The 26789-nt window shown below is 37.8% G+C and overlaps 1 protein-coding gene across 1 annotated transcript; it reads left to right on the top strand.

Moving 5' to 3' along the window:
* Window positions 1-8425: 8425 nt before the first annotated feature.
* On the top strand, window positions 8426-25983 carry mmp2 (matrix metallopeptidase 2). The gene is made up of 13 exons (XM_077564243.1): window positions 8426-10711; window positions 10809-11035; window positions 12274-12422; window positions 14211-14339; window positions 14539-14712; window positions 15654-15827; window positions 16851-17024; window positions 17110-17265; window positions 17344-17470; window positions 20931-21067; window positions 22875-23034; window positions 23122-23231; window positions 24985-25983. The coding sequence occupies exons 1-13, from the start codon at window positions 10577-10579 to the stop codon at window positions 25086-25088; spliced, it is 1956 nt and encodes a 651-aa protein (XP_077420369.1). The 5' UTR covers window positions 8426-10576; the 3' UTR covers window positions 25089-25983.
* The last annotated feature ends 806 nt before the right edge of the window (window positions 25984-26789 follow it).

Below are 26789 nucleotides of genomic sequence, written 5' to 3'. Positions count from 1 at the left end.
GATCTTCAAAGATTAAACATAATTTTGAGGAATTCACTCATTGTTAAATAGAATGAAAGAAAAGTATCTCATGTCAATATATAATGAATTATTGTTAAATCGATAAGTAATTTTAATTGATTTTGAAAAATGAACACCCTGTATGCAGTTAAAATTTTGAATTCATTATTTCACGGTGGTGTTATTCATCACTTTTCTATACTTCATTAGGGTTGTGGGTGAATTTGAGTCTTTCAGCTGATTAATAAGAGCAAAGGGCAGAAATAGTATAGTGATAGATGAAGATGAAAAAAAAATGAAATTACAAGTTATCACATCAAATTGCGTCATTTTATTAGCCTAAAAAAAATAAAGCACACAATAGTGCCATAGCATTTGCGGTTCCTCACGATTCACAAACAAGTCCACCCGGATATTTTTAATTGTTGTTTCTCCATGATGTACCTTTGGAGCTGTTCTGGTTTACATTTCTACAATGTTTTGTTACATTTGGTTTGTCATGTATAATATCATTACTTGTTTATGTAAGTTTTTGCTTGCTGTTACCTCATGATTCAAAACGAAAAATGCCTTAATTGATCTAAAATTTATGCTGTGACATTAGAGAAATGTAAAAATCACAATATTTTTACATCAACATTGGCGGGAACAGTTTTAAACTTTTTTTTTAATAACGGCTATAAACGTCAAAAATTAATTTGAACTATTTCTATTTTCCACTTTTGTTAACAATAATATGAAAACCTAGAATTTTTTTATTGTACATTTAGAACAGATATGAAATTTGTGATTAATCGCAAGTTAACTAGTAAAGTCATGAGATTAATTACGATTGAAAACGCCTGACGCCCCAAATTTTTTTATAATATTTTCTTTCCTTTTTTTTAAATTCATTTACTGCCGTTGACGGCTATAAACGTCAAAAAATAATTTTAACTATTTCTATTAGTTTTAACATTTTGTTTCCACTTTTGTTAACAAGAGTATAAAAACCTAGAATTTTTTTTGTTGTACATTTTGAACAGAGATAACATTTGTGATTAATCATGAGTTAACTCGTGAAGTCATGTGATTAATAACAATAAAGAAAGATAACCGCCTCTTGCCCCTAATTTTTAATTATCTTTTTTTTTAAATGAATTTATGGAAGTGAATGAGTTAATAAACTGTAAGTACAAACAAACCAACAAAGGCAGGAGCAAAACAAGCGCGCGCACACATGCACACAGAGATAATGAAATCAGGTCTGATTGTGCCCCAGATACTGAGGAATATCTCAAATATAATAATCATATGTTGGATTACGGCTCCATATCAGCTCTTGTGTGTTCAAGGGAAGCACCCGCCCTTGATATCAACAGGATCAGTGGATTAATCACAGTGAGACACACAGATGGTCAGACAGGCAAAATTAGAAAAATATGCAATATGAATACATTTGTCCCACGTAATACCAAGTGTGATTCATCTATCATGGGGATGTAATGGCTTGATACATTGGTGTACTTAGCAGAGAGACAAAGTTAATTTCTTTATAGGCCAAACATTCTCACTGATATTGCGCTCCGCAGTATAAACGATTCTTCTGGGAATATTACGTGAATTAAATGAAAGCCATCTATCTAGTGAGCAAAACAGCCGTGTGCATTAATTCATTTGTGCGCGGCGCTCGGGGAGTGCCTGACACGTTATATATCGTTTCATACAGGAATACGTACCGTACGTTTGCATTAGCGCAAAGTCAAGAACGGGACCTTGCATCAATTGATTTCGCAGTGTTTTTATGAATTACTTGAGCGGTGAGAGGCCCTTACCCCTGAGAGAGAAAAAATAAAAAGATCAAATAAACCTTTAATTTTCATCTAAACTGTACTTAAATGTTCTGTACTGGATTTAATGTTGAAGCCACTGTAACGTTATGTATAGTTTAAAACTTGTACCCCACCTCTCGTCCAAGGTCCCTAATTAGGGGGCAAGCCCAATAGAAAATGGATCTATCACCAGTCTGTGTTATTTTACCCGACAGAGCCCTCTGCTGTATCTAGTGGGGCACTTCCCCTCCTTGCCCATATTGCGCAATCAACCCAAGGAGTCCTTTGCATTTCGTGTCATCGTCAGACTTCAGTAAAGAGGAAAGGTGAAATTGTAATCTACGCCACAGGTATTCCCCATTGGCCAGTGGGGGGCCCCTGTTTCCTGCGAAATGTCCACGGGTGCGCCATCTGGCACAATAACAGATGACAGGTAGCGGCAATAGGAGGAAGCAGGATTGCTTTCACACTAACACACAACAGCGTTATTGACACGCAATTGGCTTTATGTTTCAACAAGAGACGACTATTAACAGGAACGGGCGCTGGAAAAGGAGGGAAGGAAATGTGTGTACGTGTGTTTTGTGTGTGCACTACATAGCTGTACACCTTTTTACAAGGGTTTTTCAGCATTTTCATAAAGTTCTCAGGACATATCCCTTGCGCTAAAAACGCAGCTGATCCTGATTCATATATGCCACTTCTGTATTACCTTTAAATGGGAAGTTGTTTTGTGGAAAACACTACTTCACTTTTATATTTTTATGCAGGATCATGAGTGATCAGCGGTAACAATGAATACGCAGAGACTGATATACTGTGCTAGAACAAATGTGCCTTTTATTCCCCGCAAACAGCAATCAACACACTTCAACGCTAAACAGCATAATCTGATCATCATCAGCGCTTACCTTGGCACTAGACCGGAGAGCCGACGGTCCGGGTAGAACGAGCTGCTTAACGGCTGGGCGATCGTACGTATCCCACAGCTGACTCTACCCACACCGTGCGCCGCTCCGTCTTTTATTCGTTAACAAAAAGTTGTGAGCGTGAGAAACCGGGCTGGCCAAGCCCTCTCCCAGGCACCCTCGAAAACATGTTTCCGAAGCAGGGAGGACTATAGTATAAACAAGGAAGAGTTCCCAGGTTGATTTCGCCCTTTATTCACAAATTGTTGGGCACCTGGATTCGTACAACAGTTCAGGACAACAACATATCCTTATATAAGAGGTTACATGAGGACATATCAAACCATGGTTATTTTCCCTTCAGAAGTCAAAACCCGAAAAAATTTGCTTGTAATATGATGTATGCACCCCAAGAATAAACACGGCATTTTGCTTAACATTGCGTTTTTGAAGGCGGCCATTTTGCCACTTGCTGGCGACTGAAAATGACATCACAGTTGCTCATGGGCTCAGGTAATGACCAATTATGGCATCAGCGAAAATTTTTTATTTTGCATCGACTAACTGTCTAGAAGAAACAATTATGACTGGTATTTATTTGGATAAAGTTTGTTCAAAAATTCGCCAAAAATTGCTGTTTTAAAACTAAAACCGCAAACTCCACAATGATTTTTTGTGCATCCTGTTATGATCAATAATTTTCGAGCATGTTGATGCTGCACTCGAGCATGGTTAGAAGTCGAATATATCCGAGTTGGTTTTTCCCAGTTCCGACCTGAAAGCGTTCGAGGCGAAAATAAATAACCAATATGGCGGATGGTGATAAATTGTTTTTTAATTTTGGTCCTCAAAACTCATGTTGACCTCCAGCACTTACCGTCTCGCAATATTGCTTCATTTATTGTTTTTATCTTATTTCATAAGCAGTCGTTCACCGTATAAATTCATGCAGGGAGATAGTAGTTACGTGAAGTTATGTTGAATATTTATGAATTAAAAAAAAACATGTACGTTGTGTTACGTGAAGTTATGTCGAATATTTATCGAGTTTTATACTCCAGTAAATTGTGTTTTACCATTCACGGTCTGTGTTTCCAAAGGAGTCGCCATTGTAGAGTGACATCACTTGTAGTCCGTCGGGGAAGTCAGGAGTTCAAAGGGACGTTCCCGTACACACTTCCTGGTTTGAACTCGGAAAAGTCAAAATTCCGACCATCCTCGAATGCAGCATGAGGCCCACGGTATAAGCTATTCATTTGTCCTTCAAAAAATTATTTGTTTCAATTTTTTATTGAATCAGAGACAACACAAAACTTGTTGATATGAAAAGGGAAATTCCCTCATTTGTTCAAACGTGCTTTCTAAGCTGTATCGTTCGAAAGCATCATTTTTATCTTCATGAAAGTTTGTTAAGCTTTCCATAAAACTGGGAAAAGGACAACAAAGCGATTCCAATTTTTGTTGTCTAGGAAGTTGAAGACTATCGCTCAGAAAGATTTTCAAAGCCCCGCGATGCTTGGAAAATATTCGTCTTTAATGAGTGACAGGAAAACGATTTCCCCCGCGGATGAATGGGTATCATTTCGGAAATGTCTCTTCCATCCATCCATCTATGTATGCCCCCCCCCCCCCCCCCAAAAAAAAAACATTTCCTCAATTAAGAATTAACAAAGCACAACTATTAAAGCTTCACAACAACAAACAGAAGCTCCCCGTCAAATAGGACGCCAGCCCATTTTTTTCAGTGCCTTGCGTCACATCGCGTTCCATTTCCATCCCGGTCGAAGCATTGCTCGTGAATACCAAATTGAATTACTCACAAAAATTCATCCGAGGCATCCGGTGAAAAAGAAATGCTGAAACATTTTGAATATTTCACAATTACTAAAAGCAATCCCAGGTAGTCATTCATATTTCATGCCGGCGTCCTCACCACCTTGGTGTATCTCCGAGGCTAATTTGTCTCTGATGTGAGTAAGACATCAATATTTAAATTTCTTTAAAGATTGCACAGGCAAAGCCCATGATGTCTCCCCCAGGGAAGTCACATACAAACAGAATGTTTGCTTGTCTTCGACAGGGACGGACGTCTTTTTACACAGCAAACAATTCTTGTAAGGTGACAATGAAAGTGAAGTATAACAGGAAGTAGTTAAGCAGAATCAAACCAGATTTTGGACCAGGGGTATCAAACTCATTTGTGGGTCACTTATGTTCAACTCATTCACTCGCAGCCATTTTCACTAAAGCAACCCTCTTCGCTCCCGACTGTTTTTACTGGATTTTGACAGATTTTGCAAGGATATTGTGTTCTATTGCTATAAAAACCATGGAACATACCAAAAGAAAGATTAGTCTCTTCTTTTATCAGAAAAAAAAAGTATATTTCTGTTTCTGTTTTACAGCAGTTAGCATTAGAAAATAGCTAAGTTTAAAACAGTGGGGGAAAGAACTTTTTGTAACATGGCCCTGATTGATCTCTTATACTCTGCTGCCACCTGCCGGCCGTTTTTGTAATAACTACCATTGTTTCATGCATTATCTTCAGTTCAGAGGCTGCATCAAAGCCACCTGTATGCTCTAGCATTAAAAAAAAAGTCATTAAAAAAAAACTATAAATATGTCTTTGCTTGGTAATATTTAAAATGAAACGTATTTATACGTTTTTGGGAGCAAATTAGTTAATGGTCTCACTGTATTATTACATATACACAACAAATTGATTGGTTACTAGTTTTGAAATAGGTTGACATACATTATTTACTTTGGCGAGCCACATAAAATAAGTCGGGTCGGATCTGACCCCCGGACCTTGATTTTTTTTTTTCAATATTGGCTTTTGCTCAAAGAAAATGGGATTACAGTGGACCCCCTTTCGGCAATCACGGATTTACCTATTCAGATTTTTTTTCCTTTTTTTTCTTTTCTTTTTTTTACTGTGTTTTGAGAAAAACACTTTCTGACTGAATATACTTGCTTTTTGAAAGATTTTTTGGGGTTGGAAAAAAAAAATCATATGCTTGCCCCGGTCCCTATTCCAGACAAATAGTGATCGGAATTAAAAAGCAGTATGGCCAATAAGCGGGTAGCTCATTTGCCACACAGTTCTGAGGTTCTGGGTTTGAATCTCTCTTCCAGCTTTCGTGTGTGATTCACTGAAAACTCAAATTGTCCGTAGGTGTGAATGGGAGCGTGACTGTTTATATGTAACTAGACCACTCATACTCAGATCGGCGGGATTACTGCAATCTCAGTCTTCTATAAACTTGAGATTCTGAAAAAGTTGATCTCCTCGACTTGCTGGCAATGAGTGCAGGCCTACCCCCGTGTCCTACAAACACACACAAATCATTTACACGCTGTACTCATCAAAGGCAACTTTCCCTCTTCCCCCCCGCTGAGGCCTGACGTAGAGCTTCCAAATCAACATCCCTTTTCGACGAATCTCCGCCGGTGCCAAGGATGCGATGCATTTTTTAAATACAGCTGTTGACCTATTATCGCGGTACCACCAGAGACCCCCGGTACCCCCTCTCTTCTGTAGAATGGAGTGCGTTAGATGCATCAGTGTTTACAAGGCACGCTTGAGGGGAAACAGAATGCTTGCCGTTAAACGAGGCAATCGGGCTAATGTCGCTACGGGCCTGGCGCGCCAAAAAAACAAATTGTCAGTCAAATGGCGCCATTCTTTGATTCGGTGACACAACGCGCAACAATGATTACCCCGCAGTGTTAAACTCCTCCTGTGTCTTGCCGGCATCATAAATAAAATATGCTTGAGATAATGGATTTATACTCAATAATTCATCATCCAGTGATATAGTGTGCGTCGCCGGGTTCTGTAACACAGCGCTTAGCCAAATTAAGTTATCATGAAACAGATTTATTGACAGCTCGTTGCAGAGTTCATTTACTCAGCAGCCATTGCTTAATTACTCCCGCGAACGCAGAAACAAACAATGGCGAGTGCCGACAGACTGATTCGAAACCACTCACTGTCAAGAGACCCAAGAAAACTCTGCATTTTTCCAGCTTTTTTCAATGTCTTCATTCAGTATTATTGCCATCGACACGGATTGAGGGATGAATTTGACCTGGAATTTTTCCATTTTGCTTTTCTATGTAAAAGACATTTGCACGAAATACGGGATTGGTCAAGTCAACCTGACAATTATACATTATTATACAACAGTTCTCCACAGGCCCTAAGCATAGGCGAACTAGGCGGTCGCCTAGGGCGCCATCTAGTGGAAGGGGGGCGCCAAATAGCAAAAAAAAAAAAGACGGCTATAGACTATTTCTATTAGTTAAACATTTTTTTCCACTTTTGTTAACAAGAGTGTGAAAACCTAGAATTATTTTTATTGTACATTTAGAACAGATATAAAATTTGTGATTAATCGTGAGTTAACTAGTGAAGTCATGCGATTATTTACAAATTAAAAAATTTTAATCGCCTGACGCCCCTAATTTTTTATAATCTTTTCTTTTTAAATCACATCAGGTGAATAAATATTTTCATTGTAATTAATCACATGACTTCAATAATTAACTCACGATTAATCGCACATTTTCTAGCTGTTCTAAATGTAAAAAAAAATTTTTTTAGGTTTTCATACTTTTATTAACAAAAGTGGAAAAAGTGGAAAACTAATAAAAATAGTTCAAATTATTTTTTTACGTCTATGGCAGTGAATGAGTTGACAATGAAATATTTTAAACGTTAGCTTACAAAGACAACTGAGAACGACTGAACACAAATGCACAGGCTACAAGCTGCAATTAGTGAAACTTCATTGTGTCCAAATGTTATAACTTACCTTCCAAGATGACATAATGTCTGTTTTAGGTCAAGTAGTTTGGAAAATAAATTACCCACAAAAAAATGCGACTTATACTCCCGTGTGACATATGTATATTTTTTCTACCTAATTATGCATTTTTGGCATAGTGCGACTTATACTCAGGAGCAACTTATTATCTGGAAAATATGGTACTGCAACTTGAACTGCCCGACATGGAATGTGGAGGGCTGCCCTGTCCTGTCCTGTCCTGTCCTGTCCGATGAGTGTATGATGCCATATGCTCATTCAGGGTCATCCAGCACATCAACAACTCACGTCATTAATAATGAGGGAGGGGCTGCTTCTTCCAGGAATGCCAACAGGGTGCAAGCCGCTCGTGACCATGAATTGGACAAACTGGAAGTAATGCCGGGTCAAATCATTGGGCTCCAGCTGGCTCGGTATCTTCAGGCTCGCTTGTTTGACCCCCGTCCAGCTGAACAGACCTCAGGCCTGGGTGTCAGACTGACACCCCCCCTATCCTTGTCCCTGGCTCATCACTGCGGTCCTTTGGCTTCTGCCAGGACTGGGACATATTCTTTGATGGACCATCAAACCAGTGCTGATCAGTCCATATGGCGGATTAACAAATATGGCAAAAATGTCTCCCAAACAGTCTTGTTTGTGCAAGAAATAACTCGGGGGTTGGCAAACTTTTGTGCTCAAAGGCCACATTTGGTTAAAGCTTCGCAGCACATGCATTTAAAAGTTAATTTAAATAAGAAAATAACTCAATTTTTTTTTTATTGTATTATTTATACTTACATCAGTTACAATTTTGCTGTCACGACTCCGAAACCTCATTCAGTGTCGGTAGGTTAGGTAGCATTCATACAGAACAGTGACGTGACATAATGGCTACCTGGGACTGTGTATTAGGTGTTAACATTAAATATAGATCAGCTCCACTTGAGTTTAAAGTGTGCCGTCTGAGCAGCAAAATGAAATTCAACATCTAAATACATGTATGCAAAATAAATAAATAAATAAAGCAAGAGTTGATCAAAACATACAGATGGTGGGTTCGAACCTGAAGAAAACAATTTACATGCAAATCAAAATCTTATTGTCTCGCCTTTTGTCTGCGGAATTGCACTCATACGCACAAAGGCATTCAATTGCAGTTGGGCCCAACTTCTCTCACAGGTGTTATTAGAAAAGGCATGCGTGCATTTAATAGGCGGCCGTTCTGACATTCCGGGTTCTGCGAGGAATAAAGTGCCACTTAAAGGAGACGGCACACATGGAATAAGTGACAGGCTGTATGTTGTCCGTTTAACAAACGCTTCACTCCACAAAATTAACTACGTAACCCGGTTTAAGGGAAAAGAGATTGCTTTGTATGATACATCACCAAATCCTGTTTGGGGAAAGCATCTGTCAAAAGTGCTTCAGCTCGCTCTATTAGAAAATCCGAGCTTGCTGTTGTGCGTTTGCACTAATCTGCCGCAAGAGCGGAAACAAAGGGATGTCAAACGGAGATGGACTTAATTCGAAATCTATGGCGGGGATCTCAAATTCAATGGAAGAGACGCTCCGGGGGCCTTGATTTAGAGGTGCAAGGCACACTTTGACCACCAGAGGGCAGTGAAGTCACATTAAAAAAAATGCTTCACAGGAAATCGCCTTGATATCTACTTTCAGTTTTTTCACTACTTCCGAAATTCCGGCATTACAATGATCACACATAATGTGTATTTTAATAACTTGATATTATTTATCAATAGGGAATCTCATAACGTGGCACTGATTCCAAGATGCGCTCTATTCTGATGTCAATCTTGTTGAACTCAGAACAGTCAAATCATTTTGTTTCATGTTTAAGATTTACATCAAACAGTACTCTACCAGTTAAAACAAATTTTGAAACACTTTCTCTAAACTTGTAGCAGTGTTCAAACGTTTTATTGGTAATATAGATATTGATTATATGGATTTGTTTTAATATAACAATTACATGTATTTACGTTGAGATTCAAAAGTAGAGTAAGTACTATATTATTATTATTATTATTATTATTGTTATTACTTGTCAGTGGATAGCTCAAGACTAGGGTTTTTAATTTTGACTTCTCCCACTCTCTACCACCAGATGTCCCTATTTGAGCATTTTACATAGTTGCTCGTCTTCAACGCCAGATGTCGCTGTTGATTTAAAAACAAAAAAAACGTGGCGCTGATATTGGGGTTTAAACAAAAGCATCAACACAACTTTTAAGACGCTTAACGTTAAGAAAAGGGGGCGGGAGGGGGGTGTGTTTTAGTAGACGATTTGATAAAGCTGCAAATTATTTTTTTTACTCAAGGACTATAATAAAACATTTACTTAGAAAATGGAGATACTCATAATGACAAATACTGTTGTAATGCTACATGGTCATATTTTTTTTTTACGAGTGCTGTTACTATTATTAGTTGTACTTTCCCTTTGAGAGCAGCTTTGAATTCTAATTGGACGGTACTGCCTTGTTTGTCTGCAATGAGAGATGAGTAAAAACACTGAATGCAAAAAGTGCAATACAAATATATGTTGCATGGTTCAATCCTTATTATGTGCATCATACATAAGAGCCTGGTTTCACAACCAGCTTGTTACGTGCTTAAGAATGGTGCAAAATCCTTCTGTAATGCAATGCATTTTGTTACATTATTGTTTGGAAGGCATTACAATTCTAAGTAATGAATAAATAATAGTATAAAAAAAATACAAGCAATGCAGCATTTTTAAATTAGAATAATTCTAAGACTCTGGATAAAATGCTTATGGGCTGGATCAAGGAACTTTGTCCGCCCCTTAGATCATCATGCCTCCCACTTTCAGCTCAGCTTTCTTCGAGGCTTCAAGGCTGCGCAGAAAGGAGGAGGGGAAAAAAGTGCCTGTGTAAGCAAAAAATGAGAAAGTTGTGAGAGCTTGAGGTGAAAGGAAAAAGGAAAAACTGCAAAAGAGCAGAAGCGACACACACGGGGAGACCTTTGAGAAACTTGGAGCAACTTTTTTTTAAAGGCTTTCAAAATGGGTTTAGTGTCCATTTTTGTGAGTGTGTTTTTGCTTCATTTCATCAACTTTGAATCGACATTTGCTGCCCCTTCTCCTATCATCAAATTTCCCGGAGATGACACTCCCAGGACAGACAAAGAAGTTGCACTGGTAAGCTTTTTTTTTTATCTTCTTTCACAATAAAAGTCATTTTATTTTTGCAAATTTGAATCAAATGTCCACATACTTTCTCCCACTTTTTTTTTAGCGCTACCTGAACAAGTTCTATGGGTGTCCGCAAGACAGATGCAACCTGATGGTGCTCAAGGACACCTTGAAGAAAATGCAAAAGTTCTTCTCCCTGCAAGAGACTGGCGAGATTGACCCCAAGACTGTGGAGATCATGAAGAAGCCCCGCTGCGGCGTGCCAGATGTGGCCAACTACAACTTCTTCCACAGGAAGCCATTGTGGCAGAAGAAAGACATCTCCTACAGGTCAGACCGTGGACTTTTGTTCCTTTATTAACATCTTTGAATGTTGAACGTGGAACCTAAAAATATTCAAAGGGATTATAGTATTAACATGATGAGAAATGTTCCAATTCTAAAATACTAATGGTTTCTAAGCTAAAACTGGACACATTACAGCAACTTTGTCATTTTTGTTCTTTTCTCTTCAAAGTTAACCTAATCAATTAACTCCATAAATGTTCTAAGATGAAGGCTAAAATGTTGTATAGCAAAACTTGACAAAAACAATGACAAAATGTCTGAAATAACAACTACGATCATCTCACTCATTACCTTTGAGTGCAAAGACAAGCAGAAATAAAAACCAAGATTGCTAAACTTGATGATCTGTAATCTGTCATTTAAGATAAAACAGCATTGAATTTGAAAAAAACAAAAACGTCCTCAAGGCTAGTAGTTAGCATGGTTGGAGCACAATTTCAGCAATCAAATTTTTTTTTTTTACGTGCAGCTAATGTAAATACGTTTAATATAATACAACCGCAACAATCAAGGATATCCAACAAAAGAAATATTTTTGAAATCTGTGTTACTTAAGAGTAGTAAACTAAAATGTAATCATTGTAACATGGGTTTACCAGCGTCGCTAAATCAAAAGCAAGTCTAAAGCGAGATAGCAACTTGAGCAACAAAAGCACTTAACTAAGAAATATATTTTCCTATATTCAGGGACTATTCATAATGACAAAATGATCAAATGCTAACACTAAAGCCGTTGATATGCTAACATGTAGCAAGATGGTAACTACAAAACGTCCAAAAAGGCCGCTCGCATGTCGCACTCATTCTTTAACACAAAAAAAGCCTGATCTAGAATTTGTTCACATATTCAAGCGGACCTCAGCTTGGCCCTGTTTGAACCTACACCCCTCACCCCAGTTTAACAGCCCCTCCCTCAACATTCCCAACCCCCCCCCTGACCATCCACTGGGCCATGACACTGTTTTTCTTACTTGAACCAGCATTCTTATGCAGTACTGTCAGGTCTTGTTTTTGGAGGTTTACAAAATGGTCACTTGGTTTATCCAGATGTGCTTACGTCCCAAATCATCTGCTGCCTGCTGCAGTTTACGCCGCATGAATGATTCACACCCATGTTATTAGTCAGCAAACCCCCCCCCCCCTCCAGCCAAATTCTTCCACAATCTATGTTGTTTTGACGTTGTCATTGCTTCTTTCTGAAACGACTTCCCGCGCCACAGAATCCTTGGTCACTCTCCAGATCTGGACGAGGAAGTCATCAACGACGCATTCTTCAGAGCCTTCAAAGTGTGGAGTGACGTCACGCCGCTCTCGTTCACTCGCCTTATGGACGGAGAGGCAGACATTATGATCAATTTTGGCCGTAATGGTATGTCAACAACAAATGCAAGTACAGTGGTTTCACAGTTGTTACCATTTTTAAAAAGGAACTAATAAATGCATTCATTGTTAATTCTACATTCATTTTCAAGGCAGATTTTTGGGAAAAAATAGACAAACATAAAATTCATCTTTTTTTTTGGTTATGTATTAAAATTTCCATTACTCAGTGCCAGTAGCGCTTAAGCAAATTCTAGCTATTAGGGAGAAAAATTCTAAGTGTTATCTTTAACTCATTCACTGCCATTGACGGCTAATTTGAACTATTTCTATTAGTTTCACATTTTTTTCTACTTTTGTTAACAAGAGTATGAAAACCTATAAAAAAATGTACTGTACATCTAGAACAGATATAAAATTTGTGATTAATCTTGAGTTAACTAGTGAAGTCATCCCTAATACAAAAAAGAAAAGGAAAGATTAATAATTAAAAAAATAATAATTGTAATTAATTGCATGACTTCAATAGTTAACTCACGATTAATCACAAATTTTATATCCGTTCTAAATGTACAATAAAAAAATTCTAAGTTGTCACACACAAAAAAATGTGAAACTAATAGAAATAGTTCAAATGAATGTTTGACGTCTATAGCCGTCAATGGCAGCGAATGAGCTAAAAAGAGACCAAAACTATGCTAATACTCCAAAAAGGTTAAAGAACAGCTTAAAATTTACTTTGGGGGTACCTTTTTTAGGCGTTTTTGGTATAAAAAAAATTGCAGGAATTATATAAATACAAGTATTGAAAAGCGGGTATTCATTACAACTATTACAACTAGGAGAGTTGGTTAGCCGAAAACATTTATCGTACCCGATTTCCCTTCTATGCCTGAATACCACTATTAACTCATTCACTACCATTGACGGCTATAAACGTCAAAAATTCATTTTAACTATTTCTATTAGTTTAACATTTTTTCCACTTTTGTTATCAATAGTATGAAAACCTAGAACATTTTTTATTGTACATTTAGAACATATGAAATTTGTGATTAATCACGAGTTAACTAGTGAAGTCCTGCGATTAATTACGATTAAAAACTTTAATCGCCTGACGCCCCGAATTATTCATAATCTTTTCTTTTTTTTTATTCATTCACTGCAATTGACGGCTATAAACATCAAAAATTTATTTTAACTAATTCTATTTGGTCAACATTTTTTTCCCCACTTTTGTTAACAAGAGTATGAAAACCTAGAATTTTTTATTGTACATTTAGAACAGATGTAAAATTGTGATTAATCGTGAGTTAACTAGTGAAGTCATGCAATTAATTACAATAAAAAAATGTAATTGTCTCTTCGCTTTAATATTTAATAATCTTTTTTTTAATGAATTTATGGCAGTAAATTAGTTAATGCCTTAACTCTAATAGATGCTTGATACTTGTCGCAGTTGCTAATCAATGCATTAGTGACTCTCGCTTTAATTGATACTGCGCCCTAATTAATTTATTGCGTGAAATTAAAATATTAATGCCTTACCTCAAATAGATGCCTCATCCACAACTCCCCTAACACAGACTGTGCAGCGCAGTGAACATGGCACCCGTGAAGCTAAATTTTACCGCGGAGTTTAATCATTAGTCATGCAATCAATTCAATTTAGGAGTCCAGAAAAAAAAGTGACTCAATCTTACAAACCATCAACAATGCATTACATACAGTGTTAAGCAAATGAGTCATTTTTGTATAATGTTTGTAATGTCAACCACCATCAATAGGCCAACGTTCCAATCCTGATGTATTGCATTATAAACTGTGTCATCAACAGAACACGGCGATGGTTATCCATTTGATGGCAAAGACGGCCTCTTGGCTCACGCCTTTGCCCCCGGACCAGGAATAGGCGGCGACTCCCATTTTGACGACGACGAGCAGTGGACGCTGGGAGACGGCCAAGGTAAAACTTTGCCAACTTTGCCAATTTGCGGCAAAGTACAACTGACATGCACATTATAACGGCATCCATTCGACGCCAACAAATGTAATTGTATGAACTTTCTGGCACCGCTGCACGGACAAATCCTTCGCCAATATGGAAAGTGAACCCCAGAGTTGACCCAGATGTGTTTGAAACCTGTTGGTTTTCTTTCCAACAGTGGTGAAGGTGAAGTTCGGCAACGCGGATGGAGAGTTCTGCAAATTCCCCTTCTCGTTCCAGGGGACCGAATACAACAGCTGCACGTCTCAGGGCCGCGACGACGGCTTCTTGTGGTGCTCTACCACTTACAACTTTGACGACGATGGCAAATATGGCTTCTGTCCTCATGAACGTAAGTGCTGACACAAAGTAGGCTGAGAGGTTTTGCCAGGAAAAAAATGTTTTTTCTGGTGGAATCCTTGTGGATTTCTTTCCAAACTTTTTGCCCCACTTAAGGAAATTGCGCTTTGTCAAGCATGTCATTTATCTGTGTTGTTGGTTTGAATTTACCTATCACTCTTAACTCATTCAAACCCAAAAACTTGTAAACACGTTTTTTAATACTTTGTCCTTCACTCCCAAAAACGTATTTACACGTTTTTTATGGGGGGGTTCTTTTTCTATGCAAGAGCAAACAGAAGGCTTTAAAGCAGCCTCTGACTTAAAGCAATGGTAGTTTTTACAAAAGAACGGCCAGCAGGTGGCAGTAGAATATAAGAGATCAGCCAAGGCCATGTTGCAACAAGCTCTTTTTGTCAAGTGTTTTCACCAGGAATGTGAATATTGATGAAACTCAGCTATATTTTCATGCTAATTGCTGAAAGCTGGAAATAGATGCAAAATAGATCAACAAGGGCCATGTTGAAAAAAGCTAATTTACTCACATTTCTAAATAGATTTGTGAATAATGATGAAACTTAGCTATATTCTAATGCTAATTGCTGAAAAACATAAACAGATAGAAATATACATTTTTTCCTGATGAAAGAAGAGACTCTAATCTTTCTTTTGGTAGGTTCCATGTTTTTATAGCAATAGAACAGAATATTCTGTGGGCCTTGCAAAATCAGTCAAAATCCAGTAAAACAGCCGGGAGCGAAGGGGGTTGCTTCAGTGAAAATGACTCGGAGGGAATTCGTTAATACACCACAGGACAATCTTTCAGGATAATTTCATGTCTAAGAAATGGGCTTTTTGCTGACTATGGGAAAATGCTCAAATGTGTCCTGATTTTTGATCTGTATGTTATGTACCCATTTTAATGTTCAATTTGTCTCGACCTCTGCATTGCAGTGCTCTTCACCCTGGGTGGAAACGCCGAGGGCGCCGCATGTAAATTCCCCTTCACCTTCCAGGGTGACAAATATGACGGCTGCACCACCACGGGCAGAGACGACGGCTATCGCTGGTGTGCCACAACCGAGAACTATGACCAAGATAAAACCTACGGCTTCTGTCCAGAAACCGGTTAGTGGTGCCTTCCTCATGTGGATTTGATCAGCTTTGTTTACAGGACTGTGAAGAGTAGACCGCCCCTGCTGGGTGTTATCCTCTCCAGGGAAGTTTCATTTGGGGTTTTCCGGTGTTGGTCATGGTCTGCCAAAAGCATGTGAAAGTATTTTAATGGTCTTATTTTCCGTTCGGTCAAGTAGGCCTGGTTTTAAGGTTGTGAGAGAATCTAGGTGATAGACAGAGAAGTATGACCACTGGGGTTCCCGTGTGGTTAGCACTTTTGCTTCATAACGAAAAGCTTCGTCCAGCTTTTATGTTACGTTCACTGAAGACTCTGAATTGTCCTTAATTGAAGGCAATTGTGTATGTATGTGTCCGTTGTGTGATTCTGGGTTTCGTTTGCATGTTCTCCTGCTTGTGTGGGTTATTTGCGTTGGTCCTTCCGTGTTTTTCCTACAGCAATTTTATGGCATTTTTTCAACTTTAACTCATTCACTGCCATTGACGGGTATAGACGTCAAAAATTCATTTTAACTATTTTTTTGTTCAACATTAGTTCCCAATTTTGTTTGATTGTTTGAAAACCTAGATTTTTTTTATTGTATTAAAACAGATATAAAAATTGGGATTAATCGTGAGTTAACTAGTGAAGTCATGCGATTAATTTACGATTAAAAATTGTAATCGCCTGACTGCCCCTCATTTTTAATAGTTTATTTAATAAAAAAAAAAATAAATAATTTATTTAAAAAAATTAAAGAAAAGATTATTAAAAATTTGTAATCGTAATTAATCGCATGACTTCACTAGTTAACTCACGATTAATCACAAATTTTACATCGGTTCTAAATGTACAAAAAAAATCTAGGTTTTCATACTCTTGTTAACAAAAATGGGGGGAAAAATATTAAATAGAACTAGTTCAAATGAATTTTTGACGTCTATAGCCGTCAATGGCAGCGAATGAGTTAAAGTGTCACAACACATAAGTTTAGGGTTTACCTTCTGGCTCTCATTCAAATAGTCCTTCTTTTACAGCCATGACAACCGTGGGAGGTAACAGTGAAGGCAGCCCCTGTGTCTTCCCCTTCACCTTCTTGGGAGACACCTACGAAGCCTGCACCTCGTCTGGGCGCAGTGATGGCAAGATGTGGTGCGGTACGACCAAGAGTTACGATGATGACCGCAAGTGGGGTTTCTGCCCAGATCAAGGTAGTGACCAATAAATTCATATCCTATCACCGATTCCGATCTGCAAAGGCAAAACAACATATGTCATCACACGGATTATATTCAGGCTACAGTTTATTCCTGGTGGCTGCTCACGAGTTTGGCCATGCGCTTGGCTTGGAGCACTCAGAAGACCCCGGCGCACTGATGGCCCCTATCTACACCTTCACCAAGGACTTCAGACTCTCTAGTGATGATATTACGGGCATCCAGGAGCTCTACGGTGGGAACGAAATCCAATGCCATCACAGATTGGTTCGATAACAGCCCAGGGAATGACAACGGATCCTTGTATTTACAGGTGTTCCCACAGACAAGCCTTTACCTCCAACCCAGGGACCCGTTACTCCCATGGACATCTGTAAAGTGCCTGTTACTTTTGATGCTATTGCCCAAATTAGAGGAGAGACCTTCTTCTTTAAGGACAGGTAAATGAACAAAAGGTCCAATTGGACCAATTCATTCCAATAACCAGTGACCACACATATCCCAGGATTGGTTCCATTAAAGTAGAAGTCAACCTTAAACTTTTCTTGACAATAATATGTTATATGTGACCTCACTAGTCTAAACATGACATTCTGTTGAATATATTTGTGGAATAAGAGTTATGAAGCAAAATCAAGCCATTTTTATCCAGCACAGGGGGGCGGCCATTTTGCCACTTGCTGTCCACTGCAGATGACATCAGTGTTGCTCAGGGCTCAGGTAACAACCAATCACAGCAAACAATCACAGTGGCAAAATGGCCGCCACCCTGTGCTGGATAAAAATGGCTGGATTTTGCTGCTGAACTCATTTGCTTGCAAAAACGTATAAATATGTTCTAGTTAAATGTTTTTAAGTATCCCAAAGACGTATTTTTATGTTTTTATATATTTTTTATTTAATGCTAGAGCATACAGAAGGCCTTGAAGTGATTGAATGATTTGAACTAATGGGGGCTGAACTAATATGTCATTTTTGCATCAGCTCATCAAAATTTCCGAATGTCAATGAAGTGGTGCACCCTCAAATTGAAAAAATTTGCAATAATAATTTAAGGAAAAACTGCCATTTCTGTTCTGTTCTTATGGGCCAAATTGAACCCCCTGACGGACCGGCTCTGGCCCGCGGACTGTACGTTTTACATCACTGTCTTACTGTATATTATTATTCTTGTCTACTCCAACTTTCCTTTCTGTTGCTTTAAAAAAAATGGGAATACTAACACTTTATTTGTTTCTATTCCTTCTTTACGAGAACTGGAATGTCCGACCACATGAAGCTGGTGGTTGGCTTACAAGTTTGAACTGAAAACAACCTACCATACAAATAGCTATTAGCCGTAAATGCTGTGTACATTGCTTCACACTCACCGGTGTGTAAGAAATTGCTCATGCATCAGTTCAATGCTGTGTTTGTCAAAATTGTGCAAGCGGTTGTGCATTTTGCTGACGAGGATTTTTTTGAGAATGCAAAAGTAAATATAAACTTTGACGCTTCCATTTCTGGAGTCGTGTATCCAAAGGAAATAGGACAGCCTGACCAAGGAATTCAATGTTTCTCCTGGACAAGCTCGAGTTTGAATCAAACCAAAATCCAACTTATGCAAAATATGCTTTTATTTGACTAGATTTGCAGGGATCCGATTCTTTCTCGGCCTCAAAAACTTTGGCTCGTTGTTTGGAAATCAAGCTGTGCTGCAACATGATTCCCTGTGACTCATCATGCTCGAGGAGTCCAAGCAGATATTTAAAGTTGAACAGTCTTGAAAGCCCAACCATATTTTTTGGTCTATCCTGTTAACGCATGTTAAATTTTCTCTCATACCAAGTGTCAATGGCAGTCAGTAGACGTATGAAGAATGTATCTATTGCAGTTTTCAACTTGTTTATTTTTCAGAGTGCAGTGAACTGATTTTTAGCCAGTTTACACATTCTTCGGTGTAACTCCGCCTCTCGTTTTATGGTCATTCCTTACGCTTAGTGGGGTAATTTGTACTTGTTTCCTGAGGGTATTTGAAATCATTGCTGTGTTTTTGTTTTGGGTTTTAAAGGTCTGGAAAGTATTACCTTGCCACCACACTGAAAACAAACCAAAACGTATACTACACTCTAAAAAGAGAATTGTTGAACCAATTTAAGATTTCAAATTGAATTGTTGACCAACTTTAAAAAATGATTCAATTGGTAACACACGATTGAATTAAATTAATCCAAAGTGAATATATTAAGTTTAATTAATTATGAGTTCATTGTTCTTAACTCATTCACTGCCATTGACGGCTATAGACGTCAAAAATTCATTTGAACTATTTCTATTAGTTTCACATTTTTTCCACTTTTGTTAACAAGAGTATAAAAACCAAGATTTTTTTTTGTATCGTACATTTAGAACAGACATAAAATGTGTGATTAATCGTGAGTTAACTAGTGAAGTCATGCGATTAATTACAATTAAAAAAATTAATCGCCTGTCGTGATTTAAAAAAAAGATTATCAAAATTTAGGAGCATCAGACGATTAAAATTTGTAATTGTAATTAATGACTTGACTAGCTAACTAACTCACAATTAATCCCAATTATATCTGTTCTAAATGTACAATAAATAAATAAAAATCTAGTTTTTCATACTTGTTAACAAAAGTGGAAAAAATGTTAAACTAATAGAAATAGTTCAAATTAATTTATAGCAGTGAATGAGTCAATATATTCACTTGAATTAAATTAATCCAAAAGTAATCCAAGGTGACTATTAGTGTTGTTCCGATACCGGTATCGGGAGGGGTCCCGATACTGCATTAAAACAGCAGTATCGGCATCGACAAGTACTAACAAGTAACATGCCGATACCATTATTTCCAACGCTAATATATAGGACTTTGGATTCAGCATCTTGTGTCTTGCTTGTGCACAACATTCAATGATGTGTGATTTGTTCACTGCATGCCGAGCGAAGATATCCTATTGGACCTTGAATGCTCTGAACCAATGGCAGGGCAGCTGTTTCATGTTGGAAAAAACTAGGTATCGGTACGGTATCGGCCTCAGCTTGCAAAACTGGGTATCGGAAAAGGTGGCCAAAAAACTGTATATTAGTGACTATATTAAGTTTAATGAACTCATAATTCATTCAAATTAATATATTCACTTTGCATTAACTTAATTTAATTGTGTGTTACCAATTGAAGCAATTTTTTTTAAGTCGGTCAAAAATTAAATTTGTAATCTTGAATTGGTTCAATAATTCTCTTTTTAGAGTGTATTATGTAGAAGACAAAAGTACTGTATAAGAATGAAGTTTAAATATTAGAATATAACATAACCACTACTATCTTACTACACTTTGATGTCATCACTTGAAATCCCACCCCCAAAAAATCATAATATCGAGCAAAAAATTCAAGCGGAATGCCGAGTTCTGCCTTTGTTTTTTACTGGATCTCAGTGTAAAAGAAGCTTACATTTGGGAAAGGCCACTTGATGTAAATGCAATTGAGATCTTTAGGAACTCGCTGATGGATTCATAAACAAAATTTGATTCGAACTGATGCAAGCATACGGTTGTATTTCTTAGTTTGGTTTGACACGATTCTTGCTCTACTTTAAAACTGACATATCATTTGCCTTTCGAAAACTGGGTCAGTGGAAAAGCGTTTGGGAAGCAGCCGTCGCAGTCGTCGATGTTATTGCGTAGCTGTGTTGCGAATCCGGGCAAGAAGGGTCTTGTTCCACTGGCACAGCCTCGGGTCTTAACGAGAACCATATGCTCATGAATCACGCCTTTGTGGGCTGACTCGGCCAGTGGAGAAGTCGAACCGGCCACCCAACCCCCACCTCAACTCCATAATCTAAAACACTTAGCCCGCCTCCTTTTTTTTTACCTCTCTTCTGTCTTTGTGCCAGGTTCCTGTTCAGGTCAGTAAACTTCAGAAGCAAGCCCAGTGGACCCATGCTGGTGGCCACCTACTGGCCTGACCTGCCCAGCAAGATAGACGCCGTCTACGAGAACCCAGTGGAGGAGAAAACAGTCTTCTTTGCAGGTTAGATGAATAAACATGCTGATTGCTGTTTTTTTTATGCATCTGAAACAAATAGTTGTCTTTACTTTTAACGGTCAGCCATTTTCATTTTCTGGAAATTGTTGGTGGGGATATCCTGTATCCCACTTACAGTATTAGTGGTTCTTCAAACATTCTTTGGGCTTGACTAAATGAAAATAATAATGATGTTCCTGGACTAGGATGAGCTTTACATAATATGTGTCAGCTGTAAAAACATGCCTAGTTTGGCTATAGGTAACAATCAAATAACACATAAATAAATGGTTAGTTTTGTGTTAATATTATAGGCTACATGAGATCTTAACTCATTCACTGCCGTTGACGGCTATAGACGTCAAAAATTCATTTGAACTATTTATATTAGTTTAACATTTTTTCCACTTTTGTTAATAAGAGTATGAAAACCTAGAAAAAAAATATCGTACATTTAGAACAGATATAAAATTTGTGATTAATCGTGAGTTAACTATTGAAATCATGCAATTAATTACAATTGAAAAATGTAATCGCCTGATGCGATAAAAAAAAAGAAATAAAAAAGATTATTAAACATTAGGGGAGTCAGGCGATTAAATATTTTAATCATAGTAATCGCATGACTTCACTAGTTAACTCACGATTAATCACAAATTTTATATCTGTTCTAAATGTACAATAAAAAAAATCTAGGTTTTCATACTCTTGTTAAAGTAAAAAAAAAAAAAGTTAAACTAATAGAAATAGTTCAAATGAATGTTTGACGTCTATAACCGTCAATGGCAGTGAATTAGTTAACTAGGGATGGACTTTTTACTAAAATTCTTTGGTCAACAATGTTCATTCTTCTTTTTTTGATGGTTGAATCTCCCCATAGAGAACCGGACGTTGACGTCACGCGTCCCAAGATGGTCGTTAGCGCAGCCATTTTGGCAGCAAAGAAAACACCACGAGTAAAAGAAAAATGCTACACTTTAACAAAGATTGACAGCTGTTGTGGACCAGCTGCCACAACGAGAAGAGGCCCAAAAAAAGGATGGAGCATGCTCCAGGGTACCAAAAGAGGAACCAATGCGTAGCTAATGTTGCACTTTGTACATGGTGGCTGAATCAGCTGATGCTAACTGTTACCACACGCAAAATGTGTGTGTGTGGGGGGGGGATCCACAAAGCCGCATGGGGGGCGTGTTCAGAGCATAGTCACGTGACGTCCGGATCTCTATTGGGCCTAACGTACGGAAACGTGTAACCGCCAATGTGGAGTTTTGATTTTTTCAAACATACTTCTAACGTTCAAACATACTTGTAGGCTAAATGCTACAAATATAGCATCTAGCATATTTCCCCATAATGCAACAGGGTATTTATTATTTGCGCTTTTTTTTTAAGCATTTGGCCCACATAATGTTGAATATGAAATTTAAAAAGCATTGTTTACTTTTATGATTTATTAATGACGTATTCGGCATTTTTTCCATTGGTATGCTATGTTTGTAGCATTTAGCCAACAACTACATGTGAGTACAGTATGTTCAAATGCGTTTGCGACTATGTTCGAGCATATTTGCGAGTATGTTCGAACGTGCTTGCGAGTATGTTATGAGTATTGTTTACTCATAACTTTTATGATGTATTAATTACGTATTTGGATTTTTTTTCTATTGGTAAAATATGCTATGTTTATAGCATTTAGCGTACAACTACATGTGAGTACATTTCAGCGACTATGTTTGAGCGTATTTGAAAGTATGTTTGAACGCATAAGAACATGGAGGTTGCTTTTAGATGTGATTGTGTTTATGTCATACAGGCAATGAGATGTGGGTGTACAAGGCCGACGAGTTAGAGAGAGGCTACCCCAAGAGACTTGACAGCCTGGGCCTGCCAAACGACCTGGAACAGATTGACGCCGCTTTCAGTTTTAGGAAGAACAGGAAGACTTACCTCTTTGCAGGGGAGCAATTCTGGAGGTGATGAGCAATGTTTTTATATGTCAAATTACCTGGATTGTTCCTTTTTTTTTTTTCGGAATTAACTTCTGTTTACGTGACTTGCAGATATGATGAAAATACAAAGACGATGGACAGCGGTTTCCCCAAAGTCATTGCTGAAGCCTGGAATGGCATCCCAGATGGTGTTGATGCTGCCTTCAGTCTCAGTGGAATTGGTAATTTTCCATTTTGGGTGAACATTAGGTAGTCGTTGACACTCTTAACGAGATCCAGAACAAGAGCTGTGAATGGTAGTGCTGACTAGTCCAGGCCGGTGTACACCGCCCAAAGTCAACTGTGATAGGCTGAAGCCTAATGAGGACTATAATAGAAGTAGAAGTACTATAGAAAATGAGTGGTTGGCGCTACTATATCAAACATACTGCTTTTCCAGATCCTGTAATTCAGTGGCTTTAAACTAAAATAGACATTTCCTGGTCAATTTGTTCCATGGGTCCTCAAGACTTTTTTTTTTTTTTGAGTGACCTGATAAACGTGTCCACCAATTTTTGTGTTGATCAGAGAAACTACAAGTGTGGGGGCTTTTTTTTTTCAACTTTCCAGGCAGGGGCTATACTGAATGAGTATAATCCATCCATCCATTTTCTTAACCGCTTTTCCTCACAAGGATCACAGGGGGCGCTGGAGCCTATCCCAGCTGGCTTCGGGCAGTATGAGTATAATTTAATTTGATTTAAATTAACAATAAGAAATAGTAAATACATTTAAAAATGAATTGATTTACATTTATTTGAGAGTTTAATAATGTGCTTTGTGGGGCTTTTCTAAAATTTCAAGCCCCCCAAAAAGACCAAAATTTTGATTTTGTGTCACCGATCTAATATTCCTGCTTTTAGTTGGGCTCATTTTGGGTTAATTATCTTGCACAGGCCCTTTAATTCAGTCGCTTCAAACCAAAATAGACAATTTCCTGTTCATATTGTTCTGTGGGTCCTCAAGACATTTTTGAGTGACCTAATAAATATCCACCAAATTCTGTGTTGATCGGAGAAACTGCAATAATGTTAGGCGCAATTTTTTTCTCTCTAACTTTCCTTGTGGGCGCTACTGAATGAGTTTTGAGGTGATTGTTTTTGTTACCCCTCCCAACCCCTTCAAGAGTGATGTTGAGCTTATGTTAGTTTTGTTAAATTAAATAAAGTGATGCAATGAAAAAAATACACGATTGGCTGGGATTGCTATAGACAGACTCTAGGAAATGTATGGTGGCCATATGGTGACAAAACAAATGATGAGAATGCTAATATAGTAACAGTAATACGATTGTGACTTTTTATGACCAACCAATCACATTGATGTACTGAGTCAAGTTATTTGTGTCTATGACGATGTGGGTTCATTTGGGTCTGCTAAACTAATGTAATACTAACTTTGCTCTGGACAGAACAAAAGAACAGTACAGGCAGGGTGAATTTCAGGAATGCACATCAGTGAAAACCACCATCGGTTTCCTTGTGAATATTTTGCCAGTGGCTTGTGACCAAGGTTTTTTTTTCCATCGCGGCTCTGCTAACATGCACGGCAGCTTCAACATCTCCAAGTGGTCGTCTTTATATAAAGCGAGTCTGTGTAGCTAGACAGACGAGCCTCTCTTTGCGACATTCAGAGAAGCCTGAACTAGTGTGACGAGTGACAACTATGCATGAGATCCAAAGGCGTAATTTACTTTTTTTTTTTCTGGAGAGCTCAGTATTGTTCATTCGGTAATTTTACCGATTTGACATGTCATCATCATTGCTCTTTTTTTTTTTTTTTTACATTTAATACAGAGTTCTTTCTGAACTAATGTGACAAGCCTGCCTCCGTTTATTATTATTATTATTATTATTATTATTATATTTTTATGTATCAATTTTTTTTGTAATTTCCTCAAATATTTTACCCGTTTTGTGCTCTCGTCTTTACCAGACTACAGCTACTTCTTCAAAGGCAGCCACTATTTCAAACTGGATGACAGCAGCTTGAAGATCGTCAAGTTGGGTGAAATCACAAAGGACTGGCTCGGCTGCTGAGCACTTCAGGCTATTTCCTACGACGAGGACAATGCCGCACACTATCACACTCGACCCAAGGCCGCTGCGGCGCACGCTAGGTTTTAATCCTGCATTGGAAGCCTCCATTGGACTTTGTAGACGGTGAAACACAGCTTTGTTCATGTGTGACATTTCAAGTGTCATGCCCATGCACATTTATAATATCATGTACGCTTTCATTTTGTATTGTTGGTTTTACTCTAGTTGTTAACAGAGACATCAGGAATGTCCACACTGCATTGAACGCAGTGCTTTTAGCGCGCTGTGAGACGAGCTTGTGAATCGTCGTATGAGGATTCCATGTTTGGCTTTGATGAAGCCAAAATGTGTAAAGTAGTTTTTATTCGAAATGTATCTGTTTTGCTTATGGTTGTGCAATACATTTGAAAAACAAATGACTTTTGCACAATCTCTGTGACCGAATATGGTGCTTCAGAAACTTTCTTAAGAAAATGCACACAATGGAGTGTCCAACTAAAGGAAAGGCTTGCATAAATGTAGTTGTGATCTTTTAATTGGACACTCATTTGTACATACATGCATTTTTATATTCTGTGTAATGTCTGACGTGAGGGAATTTCCAGGAGTAATATGTTTAGGCACACATTATTTTCCTCTTGGTTAGCACTTTGTAGGAGCTTTTTGTTTTTGTTTTAGTTTGGTATGGAGGGATACAAGGCACGGGTTGCCTCTTTAGGTCGTGTAGGTTTGCTGCATGATGAAATCATGGCAAGAGTACCGCAGTAGTATTGCTAAAAATCTTTTTGTTTTGTTTTTTTACCCTTAACTTGTCAATATAGTTTTTTTGTGTTGGTTGCCATGCTTGTGCACTTTGTTATTGTCAACAATAAAAATGGTCATAATAAGGTAATAATGTGAGATGAGTGTGATTTATGTATTAATTTTACCCAATAGTAAATAACAGTGATATGAAGAATAGGTTACTGCTCCAGCCGGTCCAGAAAGTAAAAACCTGTCCCGATACTTTTGACCAGACTATTATGAATCCGCACCCCTTCTCAGTTAAATACAGTACAGTATATGTAAAACTGCGCCACCTCGTGGAAATTCTAAAAATACAGTAAACACTGTACTGTCATCAGGTAGCTGTGTTGGGAATCTTATTTGAATTGTATGAGTGTGATGTTGGAAAACAAAAAATGCAATACAACTCATTTAAGAGAAAGGGCTTAACATCCATAAAACACCAAATATTGTATAATTATTTTCAATGTAATCTCGTTCCAAAATCCAAACTCTGTCTCTCATTTTGTTTCATTTTTCTTATTTTATTTTTTTGTTTCCATGGAAATTTTCAGTAAACTGACATCGTTCTGACGTTGACGTCATCAAGTGCATGCATAAAAAAAAGAAGAAAAAAAAGTTCCAGAATTTGATAAAAGCTCACAAGAAATATGTCTTTGAGGGGGATTTATATATATATATTTTTTATTTTATTTTACAGCAGACATAATTTTTAAGTTCAGGACTATCAATTTAAGTGCCATGCAATGACATTTGCCCGTTGCATGGGCCCTTTTATCTTTCCCAAACTTTACTTAACAAGCTGTCAAACTTTTAACGTTTAATCTACTTTTTTTTTTTTTAATGGGCGGGCAAGCATACATAAACAACAAAGAATAAATCAGCAAAAACAAAATAAATGTATGTAGTATTTTA

The sequence above is a fragment of the Vanacampus margaritifer genome, chromosome 4 (assembly GCF_051991255.1).
Source record: "Vanacampus margaritifer isolate UIUO_Vmar chromosome 4, RoL_Vmar_1.0, whole genome shotgun sequence".
NCBI classification, from domain to species: domain Eukaryota; kingdom Metazoa; phylum Chordata; class Actinopteri; order Syngnathiformes; family Syngnathidae; genus Vanacampus; species Vanacampus margaritifer.
This window is presented reverse-complemented; position numbering and strand designations above follow the sequence as displayed.

Excerpts from the sequence above, each read along its gene's own strand:
- mmp2 (XM_077564243.1), top strand. The coding sequence starts at position 10,577 with ATGGGTTTAGTGTCCATTTTTGTGAGTGTGTTTTTGCTTCATTTCATC. Across the intron at positions 10,712-10,808 it reads CAGACAAAGAAGTTGCACTG|CGCTACCTGAACAAGTTCTA; the intron begins GTAAGCTTTTTT and ends CTTTTTTTTTAG. Across the intron at positions 15,828-16,850 it reads CGGCTTCTGTCCAGAAACCG|CCATGACAACCGTGGGAGGT; the intron begins GTTAGTGGTGCC and ends CTTCTTTTACAG.